Below are 12,660 nucleotides of genomic sequence, written 5' to 3'. Positions count from 1 at the left end.
GATATATTATATTCTAATCTAATGTATTATCATTTATTCTATCTATTAATGTTACATGTCTTTATGTGTTCCAGGTAGGCATCAGGTAAAACATGTGGAACCAAGGAAAGTGTATTTCAGACTACTCAAGTGACGGGTCCTACTACAACACCACACACAAGAGGTAAAAGAAGATAGGAGAAGGTGGAAGAACTCTTCCCTCACAGAAGCCACAGCCTTCACAGTAACCGAAGTGACATTAAACTGCAGTTGGATTAGTGACTCTGCCTGGAAAACATGGATGCTTTTGAGGGTCTCCACAGTGTCCAGCTGTCCTCCTCTCCACCACTTGTCTCTGCCACCAACCCAGGGTATGAGGTTCTAGTATCAGCCAGATCTGGTGTCCAGGTATACTCCAACACCACGTTCTATGGTAAACCCAGTGTTCTGGAGCAGGCTCAGAAGAGAGGGAGAGCCAAATATCACTCCCACCGAGAGGAGACTAAAGAAGAGAGGTGTGAGGTTGGCAGGTAAAGACAACATTATGGGTTTGATTTGTTATTGTCCTTCACAGCTGTAGCTTGGTTCCAAGCCTGTAGCTTTTAGGATTGTCTTCGTATAACCATAACGAATCTCCATTTTATTTTGTACCACATTAATGTCACATGCCAGATATACTGTGAACGCCAATATTCTGTTTGACAATAATGTGTTCTAACAACACCCTGGGGAAATATTTGGTCGTGTTTCTTTTTAAACTGGAAACGGGTTGGGATGGGAGGATGCGTGTCATCATGTGATTTACGGCAGATCGACAACACATTTCGTCCTTTTAATAACTATCGGAATGAGCAGGAATGAATATAGACTTATCTTACGAAGCATCGCCAACAAAGACGTATATAGCGACTCAAAACTTGGGAGTAACAAAATAACATTGGACTAACTTTATCTAGTTTGATATCTCGATGAAACGTTGTAGCCCATAGCGTTTCGTCAGCATTATTTAATAGTAACATTGTTTTGATTGCATCCTTGTAAATGGAATGATATCGTCAGCAAGATATTAACGGTTACTGGAACAATTGATGGAAACATAAACTGATGCCATCGAGGTCACGGCGACGGTACGAGGTGAATCTTCTAGCCGGGTGGTGAGAGGGTAAGGGCGGGGAGCTACAATGGGAAATCCGGTGAATGTGTGCTGTTCCGATTGGACATAATGGTATTAGGACAAGTTCAGCTTCGCGTGTTGTTGCGATTCTTAACGACGGATTGATGTTTATAATGTTATTGTTTTCAATTATATATATTTTTTTGAGGATAATCATTGATGATGATGATGTATACTTCTAGACAAACGTGATCAGTATAAATATGCAGACGTTGGATTCATGTTATGAAACACATTATGATCAGGATATACAACGGCTGTCAGCCAATTCAGGGCTCGACCCACCCAGTTTATAACAGAGATATATTGTATATCGTATGTCCTGATTCCTAGTCACCTTACCCCCTATACATATCTACCTCTATTCATCCAGTATCCTTGGAAATATGCTACTGGAACTGACCCTGCTTGCTTAAGTGTGTTCTTCTTATTTGTATATTTTGTGTGTTTTTGTTATACCTTGTTTTTTTTCTTTCTTCTTCTAGTACATTGTTATTGATTACTGTATTGTAGGGGTTAGAGTTCACAAGAACGGCATTTCACTGTTACTTGTGCACATGACATTAACTTGAAACTTGAGATAAACACAGTGTACAAAACATTAACACCCTCCTAATACTTTAGTGAAATATAATATCTGTTTTGGGCTTCTTGCGGTCAGTTTGCAGTCTACAAAGTATTTGTAATTAGGTTCCGGCACCCTGACCATCGGGGCTGAATCTAGTTGTTGATCATGGTTACACAGACTATCTGAATTGATCTTGCACTGATTCTATTCACAACAACACCTCTATATAAACGCACACTACACTGATACCCTCGCCCCCCGTCACACATGCATATGGAGACAACACACACACTTTCACATTCATCATTTGCTGCTGCTACTCGGGTTTTTGTTTATTTTCTCTTTATTATTATCTATCCTGATGTCTAGTCACTTGACCCTGCCTTCATGTACATGTCTACAGTGCATTCGGAAAGTATTCAGACCCCTTGACTTTTTCCACATTTTGTTAACGTTACAGCCTTATTCTACACGCAATACCCAATAATGACAAAGCAAAAACCCGGAAATATCACATTTACATAAGTATTCAGACCGTTTACTCAATACTTTGTTGAAGCACCTTTGGCAGCGATTATAGCCTCAGGTCTTCTTGGGTATGACGCTACAAACTTGGCACACCTGTATTTGGGGAGTTTCTCCCATTCTTCTCTGCAGATCCTCTCAAGCTCTGTCAGGTTGGATTTTGAGCATCGCTGCACAGCTATTTTCAGGTCTCTCCAGAGATGTTCGATCAGGTTCAAGTCCGTGCTCTGGCTGGGCCAGTCAAGGACATTCAGAGACTTGACCCGAAGCCAGTCCTGTGTTGTCTTGGCTGTGTGCTTAGGGTCTTTGTCCTGTTGAACCTTCTCCCCAGTCTGAGGTCCTGAGCGCTCTGGAGCAGGTTTTCATCAAGGATCTCTCTGTACTTTGCGCTGTTCATCTTTCCCTCGATCCTGACTAGTCTCCCAGTCCCTGTCACTGAAAAACGTCCCACAGCACGATGCTGCCAGCACCACGCTTCACCATAAGGGTAGGGCCAGGTTTCCTCCAGACGTGACGCTTGGCATTCAGGCCAAAGAGTTCAATCTTGGTTTCATCAGACCAGAGAATCTTGTTTCTCATGGTCACAGAGTCCTTTAGGTGCCTTTTGGCAAACTCCAAGCAGGCTGTCATGTGCCTTTTACTGAGGAGTGGCTTCCGTCTGGCCACTCTACCATAAAGGCCTGATTGGTTGAGTTCTGCAGAGATGGTTGTCCTTCTGGAAGGTTCTCCCACCTCCACAGAGAAACTCTGGAATTCTTCCATTTGAAAATAATGGAGGTCACTGTGTTCTTGGAGTGCTTCAATGCTGCAGACATTTTTACTGGAACCCTTCCCCTGATCTGTGCCTCGACACAATCCTGTCTCGAGCCTCTACAGATAATTCCTTCAACTTCATGGCTTGGTTTTTGCTCTGACATGCACTGTCAACTGTGAGACCTTATATAGACAAGTGTGTGTGCCTTTCCAAATCATGTCCAATCAATTGAATTTACCACAGGTGGACTCCAATCTCAAGGATGATCAATGGAAACAGGATGCACCTGAGCTAAATTTTGAGTCTCGCAGCAAAGAGTCTGAATACTTAAGTAAATAAGGTATTTCTGTTTAATATTTATAATAAATTAGCAAAAAATTAAAAACAGCCATTTTCGATTTCTTTATGGGGTATTGTGCGTAGAATGAGGATTTGTTTTTATTCAATACATTTTAGAATAAGTCTTTAACGTAACAAAATATCGAAAAAGGGAAGGGTTCTGAATACTTTCCGAATGCACCCTCTCAAATAACTCGTACCTCTGCACATTGATCTGGTACTGGTACTCCTTGTATATAGCTGCACAATGATCTTGTACTGGTTCTCCCTGTATATAGCTCCACATTGATCTGGTACTCCCTGTATATAGCTCCACATTGATCTGGTTCTCCCTGTATATAGCTCCACATTGATCTGGTACTGGTACTCCCTGTATATAGCTCCACATTGATCTGGTACTCCCTGTATATAGCTCCACATTGATCTGGTACTCCCTGTATATAGCTGCACATTGATCTGGTACTGGTACTCCCTGTATATAGCTCCACATTGATCTGGTACTCCCTGTATATAGCTCCACATTGATCTGGTACTGGTACTCCCTGTATATAGCTCCACATTGATCTGGTACTGGTACTCCCTGTATATAGCTCCACATTGATCTGGTACTGGTACTCCCTGTATATAGCTGCACATTGATCTGGTACTCCCTGTATATAGCTCCACATTGATCTGGTTCTCCCTGTATATAGCTCCACATTGATCTGGTACTCCCTGTATATAGCTCCACATTGATCTGGTACTGGTACTCCCTGTATATAGCTCCACATTGATCTGGTTCTGGTACTCCCTGTATATAGCTCCACATTGATCTGGTACTTCCTGTATATAGCTCCACATTGATCTGGTACTGGTACTCCCTGTATATAGCTCCACATTGATCTGGTTCTCCCTGTATATAGCTCCACATTGATCTGGTTCTCCCTGTATATAGCTCCACATTGATCTGGTACTCCCTGTATATAGCTCCACATTGATCTGGTACTGGTACTCCCTGTATATAGCTCCACATTGATCTGGTTCTCCCTGTATATAGCTCCACATTGATCTGGTACTCCCTGTATATAGCTCCACATTGATCTGGTACTGGTACTCCCTGTATATAGCTCCACATTGATCTGGTACTCCCTGTATATAGCTCCATATTGATCTGGTACTCCCTGTATATAGCTCCACATTGATCTGGTACTCCCTGTATATAGCTCCACATTGATCTGGTACTTCCTGTATATAGCTCCACATTGATCTGGTACTGGTACTCCCTGTATATAGCTCCACATTGATCTGGTACTTCCTGTATATAGCTCCACATTGATCTGGTACTGGTACTCCCTGTATATAGCTCCACATTGATCTGGTACTCCCTGTATATAGCTCCATATTGATCTGGTACTCCCTGTATATAGCTCCACATTGATCTGGTACTCCCTGTATATAGCTCCACATTGATCTGGTACTTCCTGTATATAGCTCCACATTGATCTGGTACTGGTTCTCCCTGTATATAGCTCCACATTGATCTGGTACTCCCTGTATATAGCTCCACATTGATCTGGTACTTCCTGTATATAGCTCCACATTGATCTGGTAGTGGTACTTCCTGTATATAGCTCCACATTGATCTGGTACTCCCTGTATATAGCTCCACATTGATCTGGTACTCCCTGTATATAGCTCCACATTGATCTGGTACTCCCTGTATATAGCTCCACATTGATCTGGTACTCCCTGTATATAGCTCCACATTGATCTGGTACTGGTACTCCCTGTATATAGCTCCACATTGATCTGGTACTCCCTGTATATAGCTCCACATTGATCTGGTACTCCCTGTATATAGCTCCACATTGATCTGGTACTGGTACTTCCTGTATATAGCTCCACATTGATCTGGTACTCCCTGTATATAGCTCCACATTGATCTGGTACTTCCTGTATATAGCTCCACATTGATCTGGTACTCCCTGTATATAGCTCCACATTGATCTGGTACTCCCTGTATATAGCTCCACATTGATCTGGTTCTCCCTGTATATAGCTCCACATTGATCTGGTACTCCCTGTATATAGCTCCACATTGATCTGGTACTTCCTGTATATAGCTCCACATTGATCTGGTACTCCCTGTATATAGCTCCACATTGATCTGGTACTCCCTGTATATAGCTCCACATTGATCTGGTTCTCCCTGTATATAGCTCCACATTGATCTGGTACTCCCTGTATATAGCTCCACATTGATCTGGTACTCCCTGTATATAGCTCCACATTGATCTGGTACTGCTACTCCCTGTATATAGCTCCACATTGATCTGGTACTTCCTGTATATAGCTCCACATTGATCTGGTACTCCCTGTATATAGCTCCACATTGATCTGGTACTCCCTGTATATAGCTCCACATTGATCTGGTTCTCCCTGTATATAGCTCCACATTGATCTGGTACTCCCTGTATATAGCTCCACATTGATCTGGTACTCCCTGTATATAGCTCCACATTGATCTGGTACTCCCGGTATATAGCTCCACATTGATCTGGTACTGGTACTCCCTGTATATAGCTCCATATTGATCTGGTTCTCCCTGTATATAGCTCCACATTGATCTGGTACTCCCTGTATATAGCTCCACATTGATCTGGTACTCCCGGTATATAGCTCCTCATTGATCTGGTACTCCCTGTATATAGCTCCACATTGATCTGGTACTCCCTGTATATAGCTCCACATTGATCTGGTACTCCCTGTATATAGCTCCACATTGATCTGGTACTTCCTGTATATAGCTCCACATTGATCTGGTACTCCCTGTATATAGCTCCACATTGATCTGGTACTCCCTGTATATAGCTCCACATTGATCTGGTACTGGTACTCCCTGTATATAGCTCCACATTGATCTGGTACTCCCTGTATATAGCTCCACATTGATCTGGTACTCCCTGTATATAGCTCCATATTGATCTGGTTCTCCCTGTATATAGCTCCACATTGATCTGGTACTCCCTGTATATAGCTCCACATTGATCTGGTACTCCCTGTATATAGCTTCATTCAGTCTACACCCGTTGTATTCCATGTCACAAACAAAATTTGATTTGACAACCAATTCCTTATTATATTCCTTTTTAAAAATGTATTTAACTAAGTCATTTAAGAATAAATTATTTTTCATAATGACGGCCTACCCCGGCCAAACCCTAAAGACGCTGGGTCAATTGTGCGCCGCCCTATGCGACACCCAATCACGGCTGGTTGTGATACAGCCTGGAATTGAACCAGGGTCTGTAGTGACACCTCTAGCACTGAGTTGCAGTGCCTTAGACCGCTGTGCCACTCGGGAGCCCCCCCTAGTAACTACCAACTATCTCAATATCTCAAACAAGCAGCTGAAGGGGCTAGTTAGCTTACATGTTCATGTAGCCATTGCACTTAACAGACATGTTTTTAAATCTCGTCTTTTGATGTTTTCTAAAGGTTGGTAGACCTGGAGCCAGGTCCAATCCCCAGGGTGGAGGGTGGAGGGCAGGGTGACCCCAGGCCCACCAGGCCCCAGGAGCAGGGTACCCAGGCCAGGGGCAGAGAGGGCAGCAGGCTGGAGCGTGCTGCCCAGCTGGAGGGTGCCCAGGGCGGGGAGCATGAAGACAATGTGTCCCGCCTCCGGAGCTCTTCCCTGGAGATCAGAGAGAAGGGATCAGAGATCCTCAGAGAGCAGCTAGATGCTGCACAGAAGGTGGCTGAGGCCCATCTTGTTATACAGTACACCTCTTCTATTCTGACCCAGTTCTACCCTACACCTCTTCTATTCTGACCCAGTTCTACCCTACACCTCTTCTATTCTGACCCAGTTCTACCCTACACCTCTTCTATTCTGACCCAGTTCTACCCTACACCTCTTCTATTCTGACCCAGTTCTACCCTACACCTCTTCTATTCTGACCCAGTTCTACCCTACACCTCTTCTATTCTGACCCAGTTCTACCCTACACCTCTTCTATTCTGACCCAGTTCTACCCTACACCTCTTCTATTCTGACCCAGTTCTACCCTACACCTCTTCTATTCTGACCCAGTTCTACCCTTCACCTCTTCTATCCTGACCCAGTTCTAGCCTTCACCTGTTCTATCCCCTCCCAGGAGCTGAAGCTGAAGGATAAGGAGTGTGAGCGTCTGTCACAGATCCGGGATCAACTAGAGCAGGAGCTGGAGGAGCTAACTGCCAGTCTGTTTGAGGTAGGAAGGACTGACTACTAGGCCTGCTACAACCTACAGCTAGCTGAACTGGTGAAGGACTGACTACTAGGCCTGCTACAACCTACAGCTAGCTGAACTGGTGAAGGACTGACTACGAGGCCTGCTACAACCTACAGCTAGCTGAACTGGTGAAGGACTGACTACGAGGCCTGCTACAACCTACAGCTAGCTGAACTGGTGAAGGACTGACTACGAGGCCTGCTACAACCTACAGCTAGCTGAACTGGTGAAGGACTGACTGCTAGGCCTGCTACAACCTACAGCTAGCTGAACTGGTGAAGGACTGACTACGAGGCCTGCTGCAACCTACAGCTAGCTGAACTGGTGAAGGACTGACTACGAGGCCTGCTACAACCTACAGCTAGCTGAACTGGTGAAGAACTGACTACGAGGCCTGCTGCAACCTACAGCTAGCTGAACTGGTGAAGGACTGACTACGAGGCCTGCTGCAACCTACAGCTAGCTGAACTGGTGAAGGACTGACTACGAGGCCTGCTGCAACCTACAGCTAGCTGAACTGGTGAAGGACTGACTACGAGGCCTGCTACAACCTACAGCTAGCTGAACTGGTGAAGGACTGACTGCTAGGCCTGCTACAACCTACAGCTAGCTGAACTGGTGAAGGACTGACTACGAGGCCTGCTACAACCTACAGCTAGCTGAACTGGTGAAGGACTGACTGCTAGGCCTGCTACAACCTACAGCTAGCTGAACTGGTGAAGGACTGACTACGAGGCCTGCTGCAACCTACAGCTAGCTGAACTGGTGAAGGACTGACTACGAGGCCTGCTGCAACCTACAGCTAGCTGAACTGGTGAAGGACTGACTACGAGGCCTGCTACAACCTACAGCTAGCTGAACTGGTGAAGGACTGACTGCTAGGCCTGCTACAACCTACAGCTAGCTGAACTGGTGAAGGACTGACTACGAGGCCTGCTACAACCTACAGCTAGCTGAACTGGCGCTGGTACAAGTACATCTGGACTTAGTTAACATGCAGGATCCACAACTTTCTATGTCCTTTTTTTGCTGTTACCCTAGGAAGCTCACAGGATGGTGCGCGAAGCCAACGTGAAACAAGCAGCAGCAGAGAAACAGCTGAAGGAGGCTCAGGGCAAGGTCCGTTTATGTCTCGTATTAAAACTAAAGACTTTATCCTTCAGGGTTAGAGAGGTGGGCCAGTGTGTGTGTGTGTGTGTGTGTGTGTGTGTGTGTGTGTGTGTGTGTGTGTGTGTGTGTGTGTGTGTGTGTGTGTGTGTGTGTGTGTGTCGGGATGGGTACAATCCATAACTACTGTCTATAACCACTTGTGTTCTTGTATCTCCCCAGAGTGATGTTCTGCAGGCGGAGGTGTCAGCCCTGAAGACCATGGTCCTGACCTCCACCCCGTCTTCTCCTAACCGCCAGGCCCACCCTCAGCTCCTTTCCCCGGGCACTAGGTCCAGGGGTGCCAGCCCCCAACATGGAGGGGGACACACACGCAACAAGAGTGCCAGTGGGGCCCTCCCATTGGCCCCTGGTGGGCACTCAGACCTGCCCTCTGACCTGCAACCAGTCAGAGAGGACAAAGAGGTAGGGCCAGCTGCCTTCAGACTACAGACCGGCCATGTCTGAATACCCATAATGCTGTTCTAAGTAGTAGGCTTTTAGTTTTTTTTGCAAAAAATACAACATTTTATAGCATGTGCGTTTTTGTTGTTGTTGTCTGCTTTAAATGCCAGGGTGTCATACTCATTTTGGCTTTTCAACTAGTAGAATTCACTGGACACTATTGATGAAAATAATGGACTTCGGAACTAACTCTACTACTGCTTCCTACTATAACTCTACTACTGCTTCCTACTATAACTACTACTGCTTCCTACTATAACTACTACTGCGTCCTACTATAACTCTACTACTGCTTCCTACTATAACTCTGCTTCCTACTATAACTCTACTACTGCTTCCTACTATAACTCTACTACTGCTTCCTACTATAACTCTGCTTCCTACTATAACTCTGCTTCCTACTATAAATCTACTACTGCTTCCTACTATAACTCTGCTTCCTACTATAACTCTACTACTGCTTCCTACTATAACTCTGCTTCCTACTATAACTCTGCTTCCTACTATAACTCTGCTTCCTACTATAACTCTACTACTGCTTCCTACTATAACTCTACTACTGCTTCCTACTATAACTCTGCTTCCTACTATAACTCTGCTTCCTACATTAACTCTACAACTGCTTCCTACAATAACTCTACTATTGATTCCTACAATAACTCTGCTTCCTACAATAACTCTGCTTCCTACAATAACTCTGCTTCCTACAATAACTCTGCTTCCTACTATAACTCTGCTTCCTACTATAACTCTGCTTCCTACTATAACTCTACTACTGCTTCCTACAATAACTCTGCTTCCTACAATAACTCTGCTTCCTACAATAACTCTGCTTCCTACTATAACTCTGCTTCCTACTATAACTCTACTATTGATTCCTACTATAACTCTGCTTCCTACAATAACTCTGCTTCCTACTATAACTCTACTACTGCTTCCTACTATAACTCTGCTTCCTACTATAACTCTACTACTGCTTCCTACTATAACTCTACTATTGATTCCTACTATAACTCTGCTTCCTACAATAACTCTGCTTCCTACAATAACTCTGCTTCCTACAATAACTCTGCTTCCTACTATAACTCTGCTTCCTACTATAACTCTACTACTGCTTCCTACAATAACTCTGCTTCCTACAATAACTCTGCTTCCTACTATAACTCTGCTTCCTACTATAACTCTGCTTCCTACTATAGCTCTACTACTGCTTCCTACTATAACTCTACTACTGCTTCCTACTATAACTCTGCTTCCTACTATAACTCTGCTTCCTACTATAACTCTGCTTCCTACTATAACTCTACTACTGCTTCCTACTATAACTCTGCTTCCTACTATAACTCTGCTTCCTACTATAACTCTGCTTCCTACTATAACTCTGCTTCCTACTATAACTCTGCTTCCTACTATAACTACTACTGCTTCCTACTATAACTCTACTACTGCTTCCCGCTATAACTCTACTACTGCTTCCTACTATAACTCTGCTTCCCACTATAACTGTACTACTGCTTCCTACTATAACTCTGCTTCCTACTATAACTCTACTACTGCTTCCTACTATAACTCTGCTTCCTACTATAACTCTGCTTCCTACTATAACTCTACTACTGCTTCCTACTATAACTCTACTATTGATTCCTACAATAACTCTGCTTCCTACAATAACTCTGCTACTGCTTCCTACTATAACTCTACTACTGCTTCCTACTATAACTCTACTATTGATTCCTACAATAACTCTGCTTCCTACAATAACTCTGCTTCCTACTATAACTCTACTACTGCTTCCCACTATAACTCTACTACTGCTTCCTACTATAACTCTGCTTCCTACTATAACTCTACTACTGCTTCCTACTATAACTCTGCTTCCTACTATAACTCTGCTTCCTACTATAGCTCTACTAATGCTTCCAACTAAAACTCTACTAATGCTTCCAACTAAAACTCTACTAATGCTTCCAACTAAAACTCTACTAATGCTTCCAACTATAACTCTACTACTGCTTCCCGCTATAACTCTACTACTGCTTCCCGCTATAACTCTACTACTGCTTCCCGCTATAACTCTACTAATGCTTCCCGCTATAACTCTGCTTCCTACTATAACTCTACTACTGCTTCCTACTATAACTCTGCTTCCTACTATAACTCTGCTTCCTACTATAACTCTGCTTCCTACTATAACTCTACTACTGCTTCCTACTATAACTCTACTATTGATTCCTACAATAACTCTGCTTCCTACTATAACTCTTCTACTGCTTCCTACTATAACTCTGCTTCCTACTATAACTCTACTACTGCTTCCTACTATAACTCTGCTTCCTACTATAACTCTGCTTCCTACTATAACTCTACTACTGCTTCCTACTATAACTCTGCTTCCTACTATAACTCTGCTTCCTACTATAACTCTACTATTGATTCCTACTATAACTCTGCTTCCTACAATAACTCTGCTTCCTACTATAACTCTACTACTGCTTCCTACTATAACTCTGCTTCCTACTATAACTCTACTACTGCTTCCTACTATAACTCTACTATTGATTCCTACTATAACTCTGCTTCCTACAATAACTCTGCTTCCTACAATAACTCTGCTTCCTACAATAACTCTGCTTCCTACTATAACTCTGCTTCCTACTATAACTCTACTACTGCTTCCTACAATAACTCTGCTTCCTACAATAACTCTGCTTCCTACTATAACTCTGCTTCCTACTATAACTCTGCTTCCTACTATAGCTCTACTACTGCTTCCTACTATAACTCTACTACTGCTTCCTACTATAACTCTGCTTCCTACTATAACTCTGCTTCCTACTATAACTCTGCTTCCTACTATAACTCTACTACTGCTTCCTACTATAACTCTACTACTGCTTCCTACTATAACTCTGCTTCCTACTATAACTCTGCTTCCTACTATAACTCTGCTTCCTACTATAACTCTGCTTCCTACTATAACTCTGCTTCCTACTATGACTACTACTGCTTCCTACTATAACTCTACTACTGCTTCCTACTATAACTCTACTACTGCTTCCCGCTATAACTCTACTACTGCTTCCTACTATAACTCTGCTTCCCACTATAACTGTACTACTGCTTCCTACTATAACTCTACTACTGCTTCCTACTATAACTCTGCTTCCTACTATAACTCTGCTTCCTACTATAACTCTGCTTCCTACTATAACTCTACTACTGCTTCCTACTATAACTCTACTACTGCTTCCTACTATAACTCTGCTTCCTACTATAACTCTGCTTCCTACTATAACTCTGCTTCCTACTATAACTCTGCTTCCTACTATAACTCTGCTTCCTACTATAACTCTGCTTCCTACTATAACTACTACTGCTTCCTACTATAACTCTACTACTGCTTCCTACTATAACTCTACTACTGCTTCCCGCTATAACTCTACTACTGCTTCCTACT

The 12,660-nt window shown here is 43.4% G+C and overlaps 1 protein-coding gene across 5 annotated transcripts in view; it reads left to right on the top strand.

Moving 5' to 3' along the window:
- rab3il1 (RAB3A interacting protein (rabin3)-like 1) overlaps positions 1-12,660 on the top strand; it is a 42,514-nt gene that overhangs the window by 525 nt on the left and 29,329 nt on the right. For 4 of the 5 annotated variants that reach the window (XR_003878016.1, XM_029751878.1, XM_029751876.1 and 1 more), the window contains 5 exons: positions 75-509; positions 6,817-7,072; positions 7,476-7,571; positions 8,634-8,711; positions 8,922-9,164. Coding sequence is in view for 4 of the 5 variants with exons in the window: in XM_029751878.1 (XP_029607738.1) it covers positions 277-509; positions 6,817-7,072; positions 7,476-7,571; positions 8,634-8,711; positions 8,922-9,164 (906 nt within the window). In the remaining variant the exon portion in view is untranslated. Of the gene's footprint in view, positions 1-74; positions 510-722; positions 1,107-6,816; positions 7,073-7,475; positions 7,572-8,633; positions 8,712-8,921; positions 9,165-12,660 lie in introns of those variants that run through there. The other variant, XM_029751879.1, reaches the window with a different exon arrangement.

Source organism: Salmo trutta, chromosome 4, assembly GCF_901001165.1.
Source record: "Salmo trutta chromosome 4, fSalTru1.1, whole genome shotgun sequence".
In the NCBI taxonomy this organism is placed as follows: Eukaryota; Metazoa; Chordata; class Actinopteri; order Salmoniformes; family Salmonidae; genus Salmo; species Salmo trutta.
The sequence above is the reverse complement of the archived record's forward strand: the minus strand, read 5'-3'. Positions and strand labels throughout refer to the sequence as shown.